The sequence below is a fragment of the Culex quinquefasciatus genome, chromosome 2 (genome assembly GCF_015732765.1).
Source record: "Culex quinquefasciatus strain JHB chromosome 2, VPISU_Cqui_1.0_pri_paternal, whole genome shotgun sequence".
Lineage (NCBI taxonomy): Eukaryota > Metazoa > Arthropoda > Insecta > Diptera > Culicidae > Culex > Culex quinquefasciatus.
The window spans coordinates 97,227,614-97,250,649 of record NC_051862.1 but is presented as its reverse complement, the minus strand read 5'-3'; the positions used below and the strand labels follow the sequence as shown (position 1 = coordinate 97,250,649).

Below are 23,036 nucleotides of genomic sequence, written 5' to 3'. Positions count from 1 at the left end.
AATTGACGTAGGAAGGTGTATCCTTCCGAGCAAACCTGAAGTAATGAAAACAAAGTTAGGTTAGAATTGATGACCACACACACAAAAAAATATTACTGTAATGACAAAAGTAGCTTACTTTTGAATGAAAAAGTTGCCAAAATTTGCTGAAGGGAAAGTTTTTTTCTTGTTTTTATAATGAAAACTTTTACTGCTACAGTTTTTGAAAATCTCCTTAATAACTGATTTAAAAGCACTGACGAACTGACGTGCCACCAGGAACAAATTGGTCGATCATTTTTGACCGCACACTTTTTCTTTTTCTTTCTGCTGTTCTCTTCTTCGGCGATTGTCAGAATTCGAGTTTGACGTTTTGTCAGATCAGCTGTTTCCTTGCTGTGAAGAATTCTGGAACAACATGTGTAAATGGCGGATAAGAGTTGGAATGGAAATGTTACGAAAAGTCTAAAAGATAGCCTAATTTGGAAGTTTAACGAAATTTCTTGCCTCATTTCACATTAAATAATGCAAGATTTGCAAAATATTCATCGTTTAGTTCAAAATTTGCAAAAGTTTTCAGGCTTCAATATGTTTTCCCCCATTTTCATTTGTTGTTCCTGAAAGTTTCTCAGCAAGTGCAGCTGAGCATCTGTCAAATCGTCTGTTTGACAATCGCTGATCGCTGAGGGTGAGTGAGAAGGAAGATAGGAAAGTGCGGTCAAGTTTGGATTCGGGGTGGCACGTCAGTTCGTCAGTGTTAAAAGTATCAACTTTTAAAACGACTGTATAATTTCATTCATTTTGACGTTCTCGTGTACGCCTAAGTTGCAAATTTGTGAAAATCCTTTGCGGTCGTTCAAAGGGTCATTGTACTCAGAAAAAATAAGCTTTATCAATCGCAAATTTAAATTTAAGATAACTTTATAGAGAGCCCGCATAGTCAACAACCATACAGTCCAAGGCTGTATATCAAAGGTACTCGTCATCTTGCTTTACATTAGTGTGAGTGCATGACTCTGTGCCACTAAAACCAAAACAATAACAAAAGAACAATAGAGTTATCTACGTGCGCATGTATTGCGTGTACGTACACGAAAAAAAGTGAGGTTAAAATTTGTACCGGCCAGCAAAACAAATGGTGCGCTAGTGTGTGTGAGATCGGGCTTAGATAGCTCTATGGACCGTGCCAGGAAAACCAAAACATAAACAATGTCAGTGTCAGTGGAGTGAGAGAGTCAGAGATAGCGATTTTGACAACCGCACTACTACACACTCAATCGCGAGTACCTTAGGTAGAAAGCCATGCATACAGTCACCATTTGTCGAATGATTTTTCCTAAATGATCTTGATAATACACCAAATAGGGTGCAACCGTGCAACCGTACATTTTCCATTCCCCAAACAATCCTACAATTTATTAAATAGGTCGTTAGGTTATGTTACAATACATTTTTACAAGGGATTTTTTTCGTGGATCATAGTCGTACCCTACCCCAAACTGTTCAATTCTAATTTTCTTATGATTTCGACAGTTTCACCTTTGGTATTTATTTGATTATGCGGGAACCTGCGCAGTAGGCTCCTGCAGGTTCTCTCTGGGCACCCTATCCAAAAACACAAACATTGAAGCAGATTTCTTTTTCTGCTCACCTGCTCAATCGCACAACCTTGACACTTGACACTTCTGTCAGACAGAAACACAAAAAGTCAAAATTACGTGGCGTTGTCAAATCGAGACTGCAGCAGCAGAAATTAGTAAAAACTTATTTTTAAATAAAACAATTTCAAAATGAAAGTGCTCGCCCTGCTCGGAACCTGCCTGCTGCTACTGACCTGCTTACCCGCCGCCAGCTATGCCTACTTCATCACGGTGGACGCCCACTCGGAGGAGTGCTTCTTCGACCGGGCCGAATCCGGAACCAAACTCGGTGAGTTGTTTACTGCGCGGAGGAAAAAGTCGCTGACGTTTGCATAAAATTTAATAATTTGTAACATTTCGATTCTTCGCCACAGGACTGATGTTTGAAACCGTCGAGGGTGGATTCCTGGACATTGAGGTGCGAATCACCGGCCCGGACCAGAAGGTGATCTACCAGGGCGAGAAGGAGTCTTCCGGCAAGTACACGTTCTCGGCGTACGAAACCGGAATCTATCACTACTGCTTCAGCAACAAAATGTCCACGCTGACGCCGAAGGTGGGTTGACGGATTTGGGGACACGGGTTCTGTGAGTTTGCTCATGTTGGTTTTCGTTTTAGGTGGTCATGTTCTCGATGGAAATCGGCGAAGCGCCAAAGGGAACGATCGGAGCGGTTAACGAGGGCGAGGCTGGCCACACCAAGCTGGAGGATATGATCAAGGAGCTGTCCGGAACGTTGACCAGTATCAAGCACGAGCAGGATTACATGCACGTAAGATTGGAATCGTTTGCAGAGTTTGGACCAGCTTTTTGATTTATGAGAAAATAATTCTTTTTTTTTAGGTTCGTGACCGAATTCACCGATCCATCAACGAAAACACCAACTCCCGCGTCGTGATGTGGTCCGTTTTTGAGGCCCTCGTGCTCGTGGTCATGACTGTCGGCCAGGTGTACTACCTGAAGCGATTCTTCGAGGTGAAGCGCGTAGTGTAAGCGGATGATTGTGGAGGAGGAGGAGACGGAGGAGAGAGTCTCTAGAAATGTGCGTTCTTTCGTTTAATTTAAATAGTTTTATGTTGTCTGAATACAGGAAAGAATTTCCAGCGCAAACAAAAAAAAACAACAAAGACTTTATTTCAATCCAAATTCCTCCGTTTAAATCTTGTGCAGCGGCTTTAATCCCAAAATGTCGAAGCACTTGCCAAGAACCCTGGACGTGGCTTCGCACAGCAACACTCGACCGGCGTTGATCTTCACAATTTCGCCCTGCTTGTTCTTCTCGATGCAGTAGCAGCTGTCGTAGAACTCCGTAAAGGTCGTGCTGACGTCGTACACAAACTCGCACAGATGGTGCAAGCACAGGTTCTTCGAAATCAGCTTCATCACGTCGGTAAACTTGAGCAGAACCTTGGCCAGCTTCCATTCCTTCTCGTGGTCGAGCGAGAGCTGCGTGCTCGCGATAACCTTGTCGATGTCGTTGGCAAAGTCGCCGCCGCAGTTTCGGGCGATCGACCGGATGCGGGTGTACGCGTACAGCAGGTAGACGGCCGTATTGCCCTTGTCCTCGAGCATCTGGGGGAAATGTGTTGTGGTTAGCGGAATTCTACGATATTGTAGCGAATGAGCATTAGGGTGACAGGAAAAAAAAATTAAAATTCTGGAAAATCTTAAGAGATACTATGCCATATTGTGCCAATTTTGAGCCAAGTCAGTTAATGTTCAAGGGTCGTTGAAGTTTGTATGGGAAAATTCGCAAAAAAGGATTAGGAAAAACATCGTTTCAGGATTTTGGCAGCAGGTGGCTCAGGTCCAAGCTTAGGTCTCGTCCAAAATTGTCCAAGTGCGAGATTTACCAAAAATTAGGAACAACTCGGATCTTCTTGCACCCTTCGACAAAGTTGCAGGGAATTGAATTTCCTACAGTAATATGCTTTTGAATACCCTTAACAAACGGCAGAAACCCCAAATAAAAAGCAAAAAAATAAAAATAAAAGGTTCATGGGACCAACTCGTGAACGAATGTGTCATTCTATCAGATGCATATAGTCATTCTTACGTAAAATTGTCTGATCTTTACGATAAAAATATTTTCAGATTTTAAAAATCTGACCTAACATTTGAAAACGTCAAAAAGTGCTAATATGGCGGATTTGAGGATGAACCCTAGATGATTTTTGCGGTGCAGGTGGTTATTTTTACTGGATTCCTGAGACATTTTCACATAAGTTACGTGTTTTGCTTCATATGACTGTCAAATATCTCTGGGCAAAATTTCAGAAAGTTTGCTGATGTAGTTCTCGAGATACAACCATTTTAAAATGTTATGCTGAAATTTTATTGAATTTACAGATTTTCATAGAAAAAGTCGGAAATAACATTTTAAAATGGCTGTATCTCGAGAACTACATAAGCAAACATTCTGAAACTTTGCCCAGAGTTACTTGACTGTCATATGAAGCAAACATCATCATTATCTGGAAATGCATATTCTTTAAAGTGCTGAAATTTTATTGAATTTACAGATTTTCTTAGAAAAAGTCAAAAATAACATTTAAAAATGGCTGTATCTCGAGAACTACATCAGCAAACTTTCTGAAACTTTGCCCAGAGTTACTTGACTGTCATATAAAGCAAATTTCATCATTATCTCGAAATGCACATTCTTTAAAGTGCTGAAATTGTACTGATTTTACAGATTTTCTTAGAAAAAGTCAGAAATAACATTTTAAAATGGTTGTATCTCGAGAACTACATCAGCAAACTTTCTGAAACTTTGCCCAGAGATACTTGACAGTCATATGAAGCAAAATTCATCATTATCTCGAAATGCATGTTCTTTGAAATGCCGAAATTGTATAGATTGTTTTGGTTTTCTTATTGAAAATCGGATGTAACATCTTAAAAGGGCTGTATCTCGAAAACTACATCAGCGAATGTTTTCATTTTTTGCTCAGAGGTGCGTTGTGATGTAAGGAATCGATAGACACCAAAATCTCGGATTGCATTTTTTTTTCATAATAACGGTATTTTGAGCACCGTGCAACCAGCAGCACCTGTTTTAGTGAGCCAGTGATGTCAGCAAACTTTTTCTATAAATGCTACTTTTCGTGAGTGTTCGCTTAAAATTTCATCACAATTGGCAGCACAAAGCAGACCCAAATGAGCGCTGAGCTGAAAATAGAAAAATGGGCGTGGCCCAATGCATTCTCGTCTGATTAGAATACATTTGGGATATATATTTTTTTAAATACTTGTAAAAAGAATAGAATAACTTTTAGTAAAAGTCAAAATAAACAAAAAAGTTCACAAAAAGTTGGTATACAGTCATCCCACATATTCGGAACACCCACAAATTCGGAACACTTTTGTGATAATTTGTCAATAACATGCCAAATGCAGCTTTTCTGTCGACCCTACTATTTTTAGGAGCTTTATTTGGACATTCTCTTGCTTTTTCACTAGTAAAAGTAGTACTTTAAGAACAGAAAACTGCATTTTAAGACTTTTTTATCCATAGCAGCAAAACACTGCCTCCAAATTGCCTGTTCCATGATTGTGGGATCAGGGTGGCCACCTCGGGAAAAAACCGGGAAAAAACCGGGATTTTTATCCACCGGGAGAAAACCGGGAAAAACTCGGGAATTCGACCGACAAACCGGGAAAATATTTTAAGTTTCGTTAAAATTTGACAAAAGCCTCTTTAATGTATTCAATATGTTCTTTTCTCAATAAGAATATTATTCCTGTTATTCTAAATGAAGAATTCGCGAAATCTATGTTTGAATTTGTGTGATAGACTCATGCTTCTTGGCTATGGATTTTTTTCTGTTGTATCCTATGATACTCTTACCAGGCGAATTTGTTTTTTTTTGAATAAAGCAAAATGTTTGCTCTACCAGCGGTTCTCAACCTGGGGTACATGAACCCCTGGGGGTACCACGAGCGGTCTCAGGGGGTCCGGAAGACAAACCCCGTAATGGCGGACATTTACCCCATCTTTGCTAAAGTATTAGTTTTGCATAACATTAAAATTGGGATTTTTTTCTAAGTGGAAAATATGGATATCATGGTACGAAAACAACATTACAGTAAATATCTCTCTAAATTTAAAGATCAAAACTTTTCCTTCAAATTGTCACACAAAATACACTCTTTTAAAATATGTTTCTTGGCCTGTGTCTCAGCAACAAAAGAATGGATCAAAAATGTTCAAAAAAGAATGCTGTAAAGAATTTTCTCAACCATTTGATTTTTTAGAGATAAAATAGAATTATTTTTTAATTGAAAATAGCTACAACTTCAAAAAAATATGTGTAGTATGTTTAAATCTAAAAAAAATTCAAAGAACAAGCCATAGTCTCAATATTTGAATGCAAAAAGTGTTAAAAAAAATGCATTTTACGCTAGTTCAGTTGTTTTGCAATCATTAGTCTTCAAAAAATGTAAGATTTGACGAAAACAAAAAATTAACGAAAAAAAAACTAAAGATCAAAAATTTTCAAAAATCCCAGAGATTATTAAATCAACCCAAACATGCTTAAAAATGATTCAAGACGCAAGGGAATGCATTTTAAATTGATTTCAGCTGATTGCACTTAAATTTCCATTGAAATTTTGATGTTTTTTGAAAAAAATAATAATAATTTTTTGTCCCCTGATTTTTCGGGGCAACAAAAACTTTAAATAAAATGTGTACCCGCCTTATGTGTTGTTGAAAAAATCACAGCACGATAATTTTTTAATTGTTTTTACCAGTATGTGTTTTGGGTTTTTCAGAAAGTATTTTTTATTAAAATTATTCTAAAAAGAAAGTTTCAAGGTATCGATTTTTTTTACATTTGTATGGCACTTTTCCTGCGCTGCTGCCAAAGTGTATACATTTTTGTTTGGACTAATGATGCAAAAAGACTTTTTTGGTTAAAAAGAAAGTACTCACATAATTAAAAAAAAAAATCACAGAACTTGATAATTCTTGGAAGAGTTGTTCTTTTTGAATTCATAAAACCTTTTTTCAAAGAAAATTAACGAGCATTTACATCAATGGTGATAACAATATGTTTTTGTAAATCTATTTTACAAAATTAATAAATTCTATTTATAGTTTATCTTATTTAAAAAAATAAAAACGACTTTTGATGAAACAACCCAATAATTTGAAAATTAGAGGTTTGATTGATAACAGATAAAAACGGCTTCGTTTACAACTTACTTACTTTTTACTCAAGATTTGAAAGTTTTCTTGAGGAATTCAAACTTTGAACCAAATGTATGCGTTCAAAAAGTATGATGATATTAACGTTAGCCTAAAAAACATTGTAATTTGGTTTAAAAACATTCCGGAAAATTCCTTCTGGTCTCGGGAGAAAACCGGGAAAAAAACGGGAAATTGAAATCTGGTGGCCACCCTGTGGGATGTTATTGTGCCTCCCACAATTATGGAACACCTGAATTTAACTGATATTTTCACACAAAAAATTATCAGACTATTCATAAAACATAACTAAGCTTGAATTTCATTGGTTTCAGCGCGTGAAGTCATTATTTTGTAAAAATTATTTACTCATGGAGAGAACCAAAGTTTGTTTACATCCGTAAGAAAAAAGTGTTCCGAATTTGTGGATTTCAAAGGTCAAAGTATTTCTTCAAAAACTTGATAAAAAGTTAAAATTTGCAGTTGTTCGATACAGCATTCCAAAGATCTCACGAAGGTAAAAGCAAATCATTATGTTCAATTATCGATTTGATATGATTTTTTGAACACTGACCGATCTGTAAACTGTTCCGAATATGAGGGATGGCTGTACTTGATTTTAGTAAATTTCAAGGAACACTCCAAATTATCCAGCATCATTCAAAAACCAACCGCTTTTTAGGCTTAAAATGGGTATATTTCCCCTAATTGAAAATCGCTTACAAAAATGCCGAAAAATTTATGAAAAATGCATTTCTATTATAAAAAAAAAATACATTCATTAAAAACAAGTGCCCATAAATTTGCAGCATCAGTTGGCTTTGTTTACGTTCTAAACCACGTGGTGCGATGATTTTGACATAAGCGATCGCGTTTAGGCAAGTTTTCATCAAGAAAAAGTCTGGAGTTTTTTTTTTAAAAGGACTAATAAACCAAATTTCCAGTTTTTGCTTTTTGGTGGTTTTTACAACCGCCTTGAGTCAGGGGTATCAAAAACACCTAAACAGCAAAAACTGAAAATTTGGTTTATTGGACCTTTTCAAAAAAAACTCCAGAAGTAAAAGAATCCCGGCTTCAATCTTTGAAATCCGGTGTCATGTCCGTTCGTCCGTGCTTACGGAAAGAAGCTGCACCAGGCTCCGAGAGGGAACATGCAACGATGCAGGCCGGTGGCCATCTTCGAGCTCAAGAAGCACCAACAAAGTGTGTCAAAACGAGGAGTTGGATAGATGGAAGCAAGGGCTCCCCTCCCACTAACATTTACACACAAGATCCTCTGTAATTATTAAGTCAAATGTAATTACAAAAGCCGACTCGGTCCTAACCAGGTCCCAGTACCAAAAAGGACCTAATAAAAATAATTTTATGAAAAAAAATAGGTGGAAGGTGGAGCCCCCGCAGATGAAAATCAGTTCCCAGTGGCTAATCTGGAGACGGTGAAGAGGGAGATCGATCACCAGTTGGCGAGGGGGATCCGGCATCGGGTATCGGAAAGAGTGGCGAGTGGCACTTGTTCATAAGTTCTACCAGCTGCTTGGTTTTGCCGATCACATTGACATCACAGTAAGGAACCAGAAGAAGCTGAATGCAATATGCACCAGTCGCCCTCTACGCTCACAAGACAAAGTTAAATTAACTTTGATTTTTTGCTCTAAACCTCAGATGCATAAAATTGTACCCACCTTATCAAACGAGAAAATGTACTCGTTGTTCCGGTTGTGCGACAAGTCCGCATACTTGATACAACCGTACGCGACCGACTCCTGGGCGGCCTTCAGCTCCTCCGGCGTCAACACCTTGTCGCGTTCCTTCTCCAGCAGCTTGTCCAATGACCGCTTCAATCCCTCATCCAACAGCTCCGTCAACTTGACCGTATCGCCGGATCGGGTTTTGAATTTCTTTCCGTCCTCACCGAGCACCACTCCGAATCCAACGTGGTCAACGCGATGCACGGCCGGATCGAGGATTTTCGCACGACGAGCGCACGAGAAGATCGTGTAAAAGTGCGTGGCCTGGCCGGCGTCCGTAACGTACACCAACCATTCACCCTTTTCCTCGTGCAGGCGCTGCTTGATCGCGGCCATGTCCGACGTGTCGTACGTGAAGCCACCGTCCGATTTGATGATCGTCAGCGGAATTCCGTCCTTATTTTCGCCCCACATGATCTTGCGACCATCATCCTCCTCCAGGAACTGCTGTTTGGCCAGGTCTTTCACGATGCTTTCCATGCGCTTCTGGTAGAATGACTCTCCTCGCTCGATCAACTTGACGTCCAACCGGTCGTACACCTTCTGGAACTCTTTCCTCGACACGTCGCAGATCAGCTTCCAGCCCTTCAACGAATCGGCGTCACCACCCTGAAGTTTGACCACGCAAGCGTACGCCCGCTTCTTGAACTCTTCGTCGCTATCGAATCGGGTCTTGCTCTCCTTGTAGAATGCCTGCAGGTCACCGATCGGCGGAGATACCTTCAGATAATCCGGGAACCGGTCCTGCAAGTGCGCAATCAACATCCCGAACTGAGTTCCCCAATCGCCCACGTGGTTCAACCGTAGCACGTCGTGGCCCAAAAACTCCAAAAAGCGACAAATCGAGTCGCCGATGATCGTCGATCGCAAATGCCCCACGTGCATCTCCTTGGCAATGTTCGGCGAGGAAAAGTCCACGATGACCCGTTTCCGCGCAAACACCGGCGGCTTCACTCCGTCCTTCAGGATCGACATGATCGCCTCCGCCCCAAACGTCTTGTCCAGAAACACGTTCACAAACCCAGCTCCCGCCACCTCGACCTTGCTGATCATCGGCGATCGCGGCACCGCTTCCATGATCTTAACAGCGACATCCCGCGGGTTTGTCTTCACGTCCAGCGCCTTCAGCTTTTGCACGATCTGCATCGCGTTGTTGCACTGATAGTCGCCAAACTTGGGCACGCCCGACACCGTAATGACGGTCGGAACGTCCGCGCAGACCTGGGGGAAGGCCGTCGCGATGGCTTGCGTGAAGATGTCGTTCAGGTGGTCCAGGATGGAGGAGTTGGCGGAGGGCTTGGAACTACCTGATTCCGCAGCGATGGCCTAGAATTAGCAAAGAAATCGGTTAGTTTCGTCAACTTATACAAGCAGGAGGACAATGGACTCACCCGGTTCAGGATGGACAAGCGGTGCTTTAGCTTCATGTTTTCTACCTGCAGCTTCTCCAGTTCCGGGTTGCCCTCTTCGAGGCCGACGTTGGTCCTGGCATCGTTGATGGCGTCCTGGAGTTGACGGATTTCGCGTTCCTTGAAAACGGAAAAAGATTTGAATTTTTATTAAGACATTTAGCCGTTCTCTAGCTTTTCGCAATTTTTAATTTTCTATTTTTTTATTTGAGTGAAACTTGATCCATCGATTCCTTGTGTCCAAATAAATCAATACAACCCAGACCCAGCACTAATATAGTAGAATATTTACAAAAACATAGACAAGATTTTTAAAATTTTAAAGATATTTGAGTAATTCTGTACGTTTTCGCAAATCGCTAATTTTATGAATGAAATTTCCATGCATTCCCCATGTGAAAAGAAGCAGTTTTGTAATATTAGTTTTTCAATACAAGTCTCCATACAATTTTGATTGCCGGTATTACAAAATGAGCATGTGAGTATTAGAAAACCTTCGGCAAATTGGTAGGTTATGATTAGAGTTTTAAAAATTGTGGTCTTGTTAATTTTATTTGTTTTACATTAAGGCCGATGCAAATATTTAAAAAAGTTTTTGTCCTCGGCCCTGTCCGAGGTCAAGGGGGTGTTTTAAAATGCATTTTACACTAGTTCAGTTGTTTTACAATCATTAGTTTTCAAAAAATCTAAGATCTGACAAAAACAAAAATTGTATCGAAAAAAAAGATTTTGCATCGAAAATTTTCAAAAAATCTTAAGAGTTTTAATAAACCCAAACATGCTAAAATGATTTTAAACGCAGAAGAATGTATTTTTATTTGATTTCAGCTGGTTGCACTTGAATTTTCATTGAAATTTTGAAGTTTATTGTAAATTTTTTTTTTTTGCCCCCTGATTTTTCGGGCCAATTTTGAAGGGGGGGGGGGGTGGAAAAAACTTTTAAAAATATTTGTACCAGCCTAAGGCTAGTATGCAGATCGGAAGGAAAGGGGTCAAGGAACAGCTTTATGAACAGCAGAACAAAGGATATATCTAGGTATAGGTATATCTAGGGTATAGGTCCTATAGGTAGCGTTTTCTTGGGGCTTTTCTTCACCCTGTCTGGCTCACTTTCGCTGCCACTGTTGCCCATTTAAAATTTTTCTTGAACGGTTCCTTCCGATGTGCGTATATATACCTTCCTGGGGTGTTAAGAAAAACTTACGTTAAAGGTGTTAAGGGGTCTATATGACCCCGGAATTAAAAACGCTGGCAAAAATCCATTTTGCAACAGATTTTCGTTCTTTTGGACGCAAATGAAAGGTATGGATGTCTAGAAAGGCACCTGTGCTATGCGGACCCGATTTGGCCACTTTGGTTCCTGGGAATCGATTCCAAAGGAACAAATTTTCCGGCAAACTGGCTCTCCGGAGTTTTATTATATTTATCTATGGATTAATGCATAATAAACTATATATTGTATCTAAAAATACGAGTCATACGTCCCGGAACAGGTTGCATGCCATTTGGATCATAACTGGCCACTCCGGAACCGGTTCCGGATACCCTGGAAGTGGCCAGATTGCTATTTTGGTAAAAGCCTATCGTGCGACATATCAAACTTCATGGAATTACAAGCCATGCACACTGGAACCTGCAAAAAGCCAATTGGACCATATTTGGCCACTCCGGAACCGGTTCCGAATACCATGAAAGTGGCCAAATGGCTTTTTTGGTAAAAGCCTAACGTGCGACATATCAAACTTCATGGAATTACAAGCCATGTACGCTGAAACCAACAAAAAGCCAACTGGACCATGTCTGGCCACTCCAGAACCGGTTCCAGATACCCTGGAAGAGGCCAGATTGCAGATTGTGTCGCACGATAGGCTTTTACAAAAACATCAATCTGGCCACTTCCAGGGTATCCGGAACTGATTCCGGAGTGGCCAGATATGGTCCAGTTGGCTTTTTGCTGGTTGCAGTGTGGATGGCATGTCATTTCATGAAGTTTGATATGTCGCACGATAGGCTTTTACCAACATAGCAATCTGGCCTCTTCCAGGGTATCCGGAACCGGTTCCGGAGTGGCCAGACATGGTCCAATTGGCTTTTTGCTGGTTCCAGTGTGCATGGCTTGTAATTCCATGAAGTTTGATATGTTGCACGATAGGCTTTTACCAAATTAGCCATTTGGCCACTTCCAGGGTATCCGGAACCGGTTCCGGAGTAGACAGATATGGTCCAATTGGCTTTTTGTTGGTTGCAGTGTGCATGGCTTGTAATTCCATGAAATTTGATATGTCGCACGTTAGGCGTTTACCAAAATAGCAATCTGGCCACTTCCAGGGTATCCGGAACCGGTTCCGGAGTGGCCAAATATGGTCCAGTTGGCTTTTTGCTGGTTGCAGTGTACATGGCATGTAATTTCATGAAGTTTGATATGTCGCACGATAGGCTTTTACCAAATAAGCCATTTGGCCACTTCCAGGGTATCCGGAACCGGTTCCGGAGTGGCCAGATATGGTCCAATTAGCTTTTTGCTGGTTGCAGTGTGCATGGCTTGTGATTCCATGAAGTTTGATATGTCACACGATAGGCTTTTACCAAATTAGCCATTTGGCCACTTCCAGCAATCTGGCCACTTCCAGCAATCTGGCCAATTCCAGGGTATCCGGAACCGGTTCCGGAGTGGCCAGTTATGATCCAAATGGCATGCAATTTAGGTACAATATATAGTTTATTATGCATCAATCCATAGCTAAAAAAAAAGTTTGTTCCTTTGGAATCGATTCCCAGGAACCGAAGTGGCCAAATCGGGTCCGCATAGCACAGGTGCCTTTCTAGACATCCATACCTTTCATTTGCGTCCAAAAGAATGAAAATCTGTGGCAAAATGGATTTTCGCCAGCATTTTCAATTGGGTACTAAAGCCCTATGTAAATTTTTATGTACAACGGTAAAAAACACGTTTAAAAACCATTTTTGATCACTTTTTTTCATTTTAATGCAAAAAAAAAAATTGACAAGACAACATTTTTTCGATGGATCAACTATGGTCCCCTTGGAACGAGCTGTCAAGTAGGAGCTTTTCTGTCAAGAAGGACCGCGAGGATAATTTTTCAAAATTGATTTAAAAATCAATTTTAAACTCTTTGTGGTCGTACAAAGGGTCATTGTACTCAGAAAAATAAGCTTTATCGCTGTAAACAATAATATCAGCAATCTAAGCTTCATTTTAGGACCCAATTCCGGGGTCATATAGACCCCTTTACACCTTTAACGTAAGTTTTTTTTTGTAGCGCCCTTTCTAGGTGGCGCTGGAGGTTGCTTCCGGTTGCAAAATTTTTAGTTTGCAAAGTTAGGAAAAGTCAGAAAGTTTCAAGTCTGCCCAGTCACGAAATATTCTAGCAGAGCTGGTTCTGTCAGAATCCTGCTAGAACGGTGGAACATTTCTGCTAGAATGCTCTAAGAATATCCAGCTTTCTAAGAATTCTGCTAGAATCTTGCTAGAACGTCGTGACTGGGTGTATGTTGGACTGAATAAAAGTTACAGCGGTTACAGCACATTTTATAAGCCGTCTGGATCATATAGACCAGCGATTCTCAACCTTCTTCTATGCCGGTACCCCCTCCATGTAAATCAAGTAGGCCCGGTACCCCCGTTGAGAATCGCTGATATAAATTTTCAAGAATGATTGGATTGAGTTATTATTTATACATTTAAATTTGCTTTTAAATTGTATTATTTCTTTACTTTTTTACCATAAATTACAGCCAAATGTTCGACCTATTCAAATGTTAACGCTGTATTGTAATTGATTGTTTATTTGTGACGAGAGCCTGTTAGTTTACAACTTTTTATCAGGTTAAGGAGGTGTATTGTGAACATTGTGAATGAAATGAGGTTAATAAAAATTAGCTTAGTGAAATATCAAACAAACAGCTAATGCCAGTAAACTTACCACATTTCCTAACCGCCTGAACTCCATCTGAATCTCGAGAGACATTGTTCCCGTGAGAATAATCTTACTCTGCAGTGAAAATCCAGGAAGACTTTTTCCAAAAATCCTCGACACAGAAGCCGACGACCAACGTGTGCAATTTTTTTGTTGATGTTGCGGCTGATGCAAATCAAACCAACGATGACACATCAGTGCAAGGTGGAACAAGGTTCAAGGTGTCGTGAAAAGCAGTGTTCCCAACTGAAAGTGGTTTGGTATTTGAGCGATGTCCGCTCTACATTCCATCGCTTTTTGAAACAGGGAATTGAACTGTCATGTAATCGTTGTAATTGCAGTAATCAATAAAAGTTAACTCACAACACCAGCAGCACCGTGTGGTCCGCGGCGGCAGAATTCAAATAACAGAAACCGATTTCCGCTTCTCCCTGAAGATGGCCAGTTCTAGGAAGGTTTTCCACAAGATCCAGGAGTTGAATAAATGTGCCGAAGGTGTGAAGCACCTGGTAAATCGGAATCCCCGCAACCTGGAGCGGCTGCGGGTGGCGTACAAAACCGACGGATATCATCTGGAGAAACCGGGCCGCAGCTACTGGCATAAGTACGGGACGGGTTCCGATGACTCGGAGAAGAAGCCTTCAATCTGTTCTAAAATTTATATCATTTTTTCAGATTGGAACTGACAGCTAGCAACAAATACGTGTCCGCCAAGCTGAACCACTTCCAGAACGGAACCGTCGTCGAAAGCAGCACTTCCGAGTGGGCTATCAAGCAGCATTTGTTCAAGGGAAACGACACGGCCGCCTACGTCAATCTGGCCAAAGTGGGTCTCGTTTGAATCACCTTTGAACGGAATAACCAAAGCTATCCTTTTCAGATTTTTGCCACCCGCTGCATGGAGGCCGGACTGACGGAAATGCGCTGCGACCTGCAGCCAAAACCCAACGGAAAGGTGGACAAGTTCCTGGAAACCCTAACCAGCTGCGGCATCAAACTGGAAGAACCGGAACGACTCAAGCCAGCGCGACCCTGGGACATGGAACGTCCGGAAAAGCCGTGGGAAGTGACGGAATGAAAAAAAAAAAAAACAGCATTTTGTGTTAGGTTTTCTCTAGATTTATTTTAGCCATCTTCGGTAATAAACATAGGCAAGGTCAACACCGCCTTTTACTGCTCGTACTTGTCCTTGATGTCGTCCCAAAGTTTCTGGAATATTGCAAAAAACACAGACGAGTTACGTCAAATTATATAATCTTTGCAAGGATTGCTTGAAGCTAAAACTTACGCCCTTGTTGTACGACCGGAAGAAGGTGTCGGTGGCCAGATCGAAGCCGCGCTCGAAGAAGAACACGCTCAGGGCGATTCCGGCGAAGTAGGTGGAGGTCCGTCTGAGCACCAGGTTGTTCAGGGCCTTCATTTTGTGGAGTTTTTCGGGATGTTTTGAACCGTGAGAAAAGCGCACCTTCGACTGCGACTGGTGGACACTTCGAGAATGTGACAGCTGCGCTAACTGTCAAAATGTTATTTAATCAGAACAGTGTTGCCATTTTTCCCCAAAAAAATCTGCAGCATCGCAAACATTTCACATTTATCGTTACACTAAACACTCGATGATTTGATACTTTCGGGTTTGGCTTGAATAAGTCAAAGTTTTCCTTGAAGTTGATAACAAAGAATGATGGTTAAATTTTGTACCAAACAAATAGTGTGTCCGTGTGCGTGTATCGGCCAGTCTGCAGTTTCTACCAATCCCCATTCCATCCAAAATTGTCCAATAGATGGCAATCTGAACTAGCATTTTTAGCGACATCTTCACTTCAGTAGCGAACCCAAAGCTTAAAGTGCAGTGCATCTGGTGGCGGGTGAAAGACAACATCTGTACAAAAAATACAGTCATCCGACTTTTACAAAACACTAGCAATAAAATGTCCAATTTGAAGTATCATTTTTTATTACAATATGAAACATCATTTTTTTATTAGGTCCTATAAACAAATGAGTGTATCCCTCTCACACCTTATGCCATTGTCCATCGGTGTAAGCGGGATACACTCAATGTTTACATTTTCTAGTGGACCTAATCAAACAAAATAGTCGAGATTTTTGTTATTAGTATGAAATCTCGTATAATTGACAGTATAATAAGTGTGCGGTAGCAATATTTCTAGCCAGTTTCTACATTTTATGTATTTAGTCATCTTACGCTATTTATTTTGCATAATATTTGATTGTTGATGCATACTTCCAACCATTATTTTTTTAAAATTATTACATATTATTTGAGCTGTCAGTTGAAATTTCGAACTAATTGTTGAAATTGAGTTTCTATTTAAAGATAACAAATAGACTTACATTATACATTATTCCTAAAAGTTTGTTTACATTATTTTCATTTATTCTGAATGAAAAGTGCAGTTGGGTTTTTCATGCCATGATTTTTTATCCCAAGTTATTTTTGGAAAAATGACAAAATGGCAGCTATTTCGAAGGTAATTTTGTAACTTTTTCCTTCAGTAAATTTACTCGATTCTTTAAGTACCCAGAAACTCTGTTCTCAGCTTTGAATTATAATCAAATTTTTAATTAATGAAAGTTAGACTAGTTGAGATCGTTTTTTGTGTCGATCTCAATCAAATTCAATTTATGACAACTTTTTTAAAATTTTCTTTAAAATTTAATCTTGCAAAATATAATTATATTTTGTACCTAGCAATCGTAAGTGTACCTGTACTTGCCCCATATATATAGGGTATTGTTACCTGCCCCATATATATAGTGCAGTCGAAGGTAAGTCAGGTCAGTACTAGCCTTGATTTCAACGTGAAAAGTCGAGTGAGGACCAATCGAACCAACATATTGTAGTGCAAATATCAAAAGTGATAATGGAAGTTAACATGCTACAGTCCCTGTTGGACCAATTGCCCAGTCAGCTGAAAGACGACCTGCTGTATTGTCGCCGAGCATTGCACGATTTCTTAAACGTCCACTTGATGTTGGCACCGTGTCTTAATAATTCTCTCGAAGGCAATGGTGCGTTTAAATTGGTAGTGTTCCTTGAAACTTTGGAAAACGAAATGAGGGCAATCGAGAAGGAACAGTTTTTGCTGATGGAAGAGTTGAAGTTCAGTGTTACTCAATTTCTGATGCAACAAGATCTACTATTTGATACCGGTGCGATGGACGATAACGTGACATATTTGTTGAACATGCACAGTGACCTTTCGAGCAGTCGAGTGATCGCACCGCAACGGGTGACCGTACGGTGCACTGTTTCGGAATTGATGGAGAATTACCGAATCTTTACTGACGAAGTATCTCCAGCATGTGACTTAACGGTATTGTCCTCTTCAAGTAGTAGCATCGAGTGGCTTGACAATGATGCAAATGAGAAGTTAGCAGCGGTTCATGAGGTTAGTGTTTTCAAGGATGGCTACGAATACGTCACCAAAGTAGAAAATCATCATGCTAAGGAAATCAATGCCACAACAAGGACCACGAAACGGCGACGAAAGAGTAACGATAATCAAGATAACCCAATCCAGCAAAAACCACTTGTGATAACGGTATCTTCACCGGAAACATCTCCGGAACTTTTGTCGGACCATCTGCCCACGACTTCGGATCATAAATTGAAACAGATCGAATTCCTTAAATTTTTTAACTTGGTTACACATGAGACGACAGCCATGATGAAGAAGCGTAGATCCAAGCGTATGCGAGTTCAGGCAGAACGAAAAGATTATACAAGTGCAAGAAAGAAGCGAGTAAGCACTGGTGCTGTGGAAAAGGCACCCATTAATAATGGGCAAAAAAGACCGAGAGGAAGGCCACGGTCAGTTGGTATTAAGATTAGTGCTTGAGAACTTGTGTTATTTTTGCTTTAATTGTAGATAAAAATATATATACCTCTTGGAAAAAAATTAAAGGGATTTTTGATTCAAAATATATTTAAACTTGACTGAAGAATGTTATGTACCGTAATATCCATTCATATTGCATTATAAACTGAATTCGAAGCACGAATAACAAAATTTCATATTTTGTATAAAATTTGTTCTGTTGAAAATGCCTTGAAATTCGGAAATTTTATTTAATAATGTTTCAAAAACAAACAATTTTTCCCAAGTAACCAAGCAGCACTAAATCATGTCACTGTGCAGCACTAACAGCGCTTTAACAGCTGCGAGCAAAAGCTAAACAGTTTTGATATCTGCACGAACAGCGCTTTTGCAGCAGATTTACAACCGAATTTGGATTTTATTTTTCTGATTTCCAGCTGGGCCCCTACTGTTTTTGTTCCAATCCTGCAAAATGTCAAAAAAATTGGAGAGGCAAAAATGTTGTTGTCTCTCTCCCTCTCTCTCTTCTGCTTCTCTCAATTCTATTTTCGGGTTGTTTACTACTTTGCCGACTCAGCTGACAGAATGGGGAAGTTGAATTATTTGCTTGAACTTGCGATGTTAACGATTTGATGCTGGATGTTGATGTGGTCCTGATGATTACTGTGACTGTGTCCTCACGGCTAAATGAGGAATGGACTAGGGAATGGATTTCATAGATTGATTTCAGAGCTATAAAACTGTTTCGTTGTTAAATGTTCGACTTCAATATTGATTTATCTAAAGGCTAGTATGGAGATCGGAAGGAAAGGGGTCAAGAAACAGCTTTACGAACTGCAGAACAAAGGAGAGGGAGCGATTTCTTGGGGCTTTTCTTCGCCCTCTCTGACTTGCTTGCGCTGCCGCTGCTGCCCATTTGATTTTTTTCTTGACCGGTTCCTTCCGAAGTGCGTATACCCCTTAAGATGTAAACATATATTCCACTTAGCCACTAGAAAGTTTCGGATTATATCAAGGAAAAAACACTTTTATGGCAGATTTGAATAATTTATTTCACAGCCTCCAGAATATGCATGCAAGAGAGTTGGGGGAGATTCCTTTTGAAGTTCCATTTTGTTGTAATCCAATCGTATTTTTTCACAAATGCAAACTCTGCTTTCCTCTTGGCTTTCCTCCATTTCCGTGAATCGAATCGTCGGCTCGCGCAGGCCTCCGGAATGGTAGAAGTTTTCACCTGGAAATTGTGTTCATCCTGAAAAAAATGTTTTCTTTAATTAAAATATATCTTTAATTAGTGCAGTTAAGCTTACCAACATGGTGAAACCAGCTAACAATGTCTTCACTCAAAGATATTTGCTCCTAGCTCGATTTATTTTGGTTCAACGGATGAAAGAGTAGGAAACATATTTGGTTTCATGTCATTGTGCTTTCTCTTTCGCTTTTACACGAAAAAACATCGTGTTGCCAGTTTGATGAAATATTGTGTTGCAGTGTTGCCAGTGGCAGCATCAAATGAGCTCTATTTCAGCTTCATTTAGAGCATTCGTTTTAGAGCTGATTTGTATTGAATTTAGCTGTTTTATGACTAATTTGCTTTTCAATGCTGTTTAGCAGCCAATTTATGATTTCTTTTCGTGCTGGGTGGTTACTTGGGTTATTATTTACTAACCTCTTTTATCTTCTCCTAGTGGAAAATTGTTCGAAGAATCCGAAAATGCATTCCGTTTTCCGAATTGAAATCATGTTCATTAAGAAAATTATGACACTTTGAGAACATGAAATTAATGCTCAACATTTTCTTAATTATTATAGTTAACTAACTTTTTAAACTTTTCAAAATTTAATCGCTTAAAATGACAAAAAAAAACGTCTGCACTGTAATTTTTTTGACCACATTTGTTTGCATTGCTTCCCACTGTGCAAATAAGTACAGATCATCTCAGCGTTTTTCGACGCCAGATGGTCTTATTTCAGAATTAATGGTTTTGGGATATCAACACCAGATGGCGACATGAAATTGCACTACTCGAACATAGGGACCTTATTTAGGGTTTCTACTCGAACATAGGTGGCGTCTTGGAATAAATATCATTTGACATTTATTTGTTATTGTTTTGGATTGTACTGATCTGAATCCCATGCTAAGTTGTTGTGTTTAAATGTAAAATATTTAAGCTTAACTATGGATAAACCCACTAAACCAGGTAATTTAGATTAGATTCAATTAAATTATGTTTAGCTCAGCAATAAATTACTTATATTCAACGTAGAATCAGCGGTCCTGATGGAGGGCCTAATCAAGCCGGAGGATTTCGCACGATTTAAGGAGACAAAGGGCCGCACAACCGAGGTCCTTACGGCGCTTAAACGGTCCAAACCAAACAAGAGTGACAAACAAAAGCAGGGCAGTAAGAAAAAGTTGACCCGGCGGGAGATTGCAAAACTGGGCATTTACGCGATTCCGGAAGATGCGGTTAAGTACAGTGCGTGCATTCCTTTGAATCGGCTGTGGCGGGGTTACATTGCCCGGTACCTCGGCAAGGACACGCTGCCTGACGTTAACGATGCACAATACGTGCATTTTGTGTAAAACCTTGTAAAAAATGCTGTAATACAGTGTGTATAATCAAGTTTGTCTTTTTCAGATCAGATATCTTAAAAGTTGATATTCATGGCGCCAAAATCTCGGTGGTTCGATCGAAAAACCCAAGCCTCGTGGGAGCCAAAGGTATCGTCATCCTGGACACGAAGGGCACCTTTAAAATTGTGTCCAAAGATGATAAAATACGCAGTAAGTTAAAAACTCAGCATAATAATTCAACGGTTTCGTTGAAATTGACATTGTACTTTGAAATTCCAGCCATCCCCAAGAACGATTCCGTCTTTTTAGTTCATTGGAACGACATCCAACTTACCGTGTTTGGAAAGCACCTGAATACGCGGCCAGCAGAACGGTCCGTCAAGAAGTACAAAGTGTTTGGCGAATGTGATCTGGATTGAATAAATATATTTGTATAAATATGATTTGGTTTCATTTCGGTGCACATGTGCACTGTAGTCTGCAGTAATCTCACATATATGGAACACCCAAAAATTCAGAACACTTTATTAATTAGTGGTATCAATAATAAGGCATATCACTCAAATTTACTATGATTGAGGCAGTTTTTATAAATATTGCTCGGACGTATCGAAACGCTCCGTTTTGGATAAAACTTTCAGCGTTTGTTTTTGAGATGAACGTATGCCAAATATGAGCACTCTACGACAAAAGGAAGTGGGGTAAAACGGGCATTGAAGTTAGAGGTCCAAAAACCATATAAAAAAACTTAAAATTATTCGCATTTCTGTAAAATTTCATTAATTCCAACTATCATAGATGCATTCGAAAGGTCTTTTGAAGCCCTTCAAAATGTGCTATATACATCCAGGCTTGGTTTGACTTTTCTCAAAGCTTTTGCAAATTACTGTTAAAAATTGATTGTTTTAACCATTAAATCTTTTTGCAACAGCCTCCAACACCCATATATTCTAAATGCCATTTAGAATGAATTAATAGTTGTTTATGCTAATTTTTCAGCACGAGTCCAACGAAGTTCACCGAGCTGGATACATACGACGAGTGATGAAAAAATCAGCTTTTTGCAACGAGTACCATACAACATTTTTTGCAATTCCTAAAAACACAGTTTGAACAGAATTATAAGTTAAATGCCCATATATTTAGTCAATGAATCGCTTAAATCAAAAAAACTTTACTTAATCCACCTTTAGGTGGTTGGTGCCTTCCTCTCATTTATAGTGATTCCAACCCCCCTAAAGTGTCCACATGGTTAATGGATCTCCCCTAACGTTCGCAGCACCTGAGAGGTCCTAAGAAAAATAAGTGATGAGTAAAAAAACAGACTACCTACAGACTTTTTTTTCAAGATTATACAGACACGGCCTTTGAGGAAAATGGCATCCCTCTACACGGCTTTTTCGTGGCGATCAGACCCGACCAGTTGAGGTTATGTGAATTCAGACCATTTTTTAAACTGCTTGTTATTTTAGAAAGGTCTTGAAAATTCTTACTCCACCTTAAAGGGTTTCTCCTCGAGGGTTTCTCATATGCTTTCTATAAATATATAACATGTGAGGGTTTCATGAAAAAACACCCTTTTTACCATAATTTCAATTTAATGTGAAACAGTTTTTTTTAACATAACTTTTTAAATACATGATAAAACTGCAACTTAGGGGACGTTAAGACGGATCGATTAAAACCATTGCGGCCAAAATCGGTTGAGCCTTAGTGTGGTTCAGGCCCCCTTGGAAATGCAAAAAGTGGTCAAAGACCGTTGCATTGTTGATTAAATCATTGTTCTATGCCCACTAAAGCTCTCCTGAAATTTTCAGCCAATTTGGTTCAGGTTTGGCCACAGCTCTGGGACATTTAAGTTTGCATGGGATTTTCAACGTTTTACTACGGGAAAAAATCTTTTTTTAGTTTTTACTGCCTCAACAATCAGTTACCCATTTAAGTAATTGGAACTAATAAAATGTATGTAGATTATTGTATGGGGAACAACTTTTCAGAACATCACAGGTTGATCCGAGTTAATCTGGCTTAATTATAAGTGGTTTAAGCTATGGTGTCGTAATTGTTTTTTGTAAAGGGCCAACACCGCATTTTTTTTTCTAATTTTCATCTAGGCGCTCACTACGATTTGTTTTTCATAGCTTGACAACTTTTATGTTGTTGCTGTCAAAAAAAAATTCAACTGGAAATGGAAAGGTCTTTTTTCATGTCATCCGTACAATTTGACCAGATTTTCTCGTTTTAGGTTCCGCAGTGTCCAGCGAGAAGTGGAAATTACAGTCAAATAAAAATCCGGCGTCCCCGGAGTTCAAAATGCCGATGACCATGAGGAACGGAATGGCAACAATAGAATTCCTACTTAGAGATCGCAAATGAAGGAGCTCTGGCATGGAATTTTATTACCCAGCCCGACTTGCCTGGTTTTCGAATTACATCTTATTGAAGCATTAAAGAAATTTTGTTGAAAAATCTGGCAAAATAAAATTCGAATTAACTTTAACTTTGTCTCCGTGATATGCAGAAGTAGAGGAGTAAATAATTGTATGATCCAGAGAGGAATTAAACGCCAGCGAAACGTGATAATTAAGTGTGCCAAACCTTTCCTAATGGTATTATTGTGGTTTGAAGCATGGGATTCAAATGATTATGTTACGTGCCAAAGCACTTGACGCGCCACTTGACCAGGCCCTACGACATCGTCGCATCTTG

General features: G+C 39.6%; 5 protein-coding genes across 5 annotated transcripts; 3 read left to right on the top strand and 2 right to left on the bottom strand.

Annotated features, from left to right (window-relative positions):
- Nucleotides 1-1,672: 1,672 nt before the first annotated feature.
- LOC6031506 (transmembrane emp24 domain-containing protein 2) lies at nt 1,673-2,745 on the top strand. Its single transcript, XM_001842244.2, has 4 exons — nt 1,673-1,908; nt 1,994-2,175; nt 2,238-2,390; nt 2,462-2,745. The coding sequence occupies exons 1-4, from the start codon at nt 1,770-1,772 to the stop codon at nt 2,609-2,611; spliced, it is 624 nt and encodes a 207-aa protein (XP_001842296.1). The 5' UTR covers nt 1,673-1,769; the 3' UTR covers nt 2,612-2,745.
- On the bottom strand, nt 2,695-14,099 carry LOC6031505 (probable arginine--tRNA ligase, cytoplasmic). The gene is made up of 4 exons (XM_038252475.1): nt 13,911-14,099; nt 9,949-10,086; nt 8,492-9,883; nt 2,695-3,190 (listed from the first exon to the last, which is right to left on the bottom strand). The coding sequence occupies exons 1-4, from the start codon at nt 14,097-14,099 to the stop codon at nt 2,774-2,776; spliced, it is 2,136 nt and encodes a 711-aa protein (XP_038108403.1). The 3' UTR covers nt 2,695-2,773.
- A 146-nt stretch (nt 14,100-14,245) lies between these two features.
- LOC6031504 (39S ribosomal protein L18, mitochondrial) lies at nt 14,246-15,065 on the top strand. The gene is made up of 3 exons (XM_038252476.1): nt 14,246-14,508; nt 14,580-14,730; nt 14,785-15,065. Exons 1-3 carry the CDS (start codon nt 14,342-14,344, stop codon nt 14,980-14,982), a joined length of 516 nt encoding a protein of 171 aa, XP_038108404.1. The 5' UTR covers nt 14,246-14,341; the 3' UTR covers nt 14,983-15,065.
- Nucleotides 15,001-15,412, bottom strand: LOC6031503 (cytochrome b-c1 complex subunit 9). The gene is made up of 2 exons (XM_001842241.2): nt 15,193-15,412; nt 15,001-15,113 (listed from the first exon to the last, which is right to left on the bottom strand). The coding sequence occupies exons 1-2, from the start codon at nt 15,322-15,324 to the stop codon at nt 15,075-15,077; spliced, it is 171 nt and encodes a 56-aa protein (XP_001842293.1). The 5' UTR covers nt 15,325-15,412; the 3' UTR covers nt 15,001-15,074.
- Nucleotides 15,413-19,847: 4,435 nt separating this feature from the next.
- LOC6031502 (ribonuclease P protein subunit p29) lies at nt 19,848-20,767 on the top strand. The gene is made up of 4 exons (XM_038254659.1): nt 19,848-19,950; nt 20,017-20,332; nt 20,392-20,537; nt 20,607-20,767. The coding sequence occupies exons 1-4, from the start codon at nt 19,929-19,931 to the stop codon at nt 20,744-20,746; spliced, it is 624 nt and encodes a 207-aa protein (XP_038110587.1). The 5' UTR covers nt 19,848-19,928; the 3' UTR covers nt 20,747-20,767.
- Nucleotides 20,768-23,036: the final 2,269 nt, after the last annotated feature.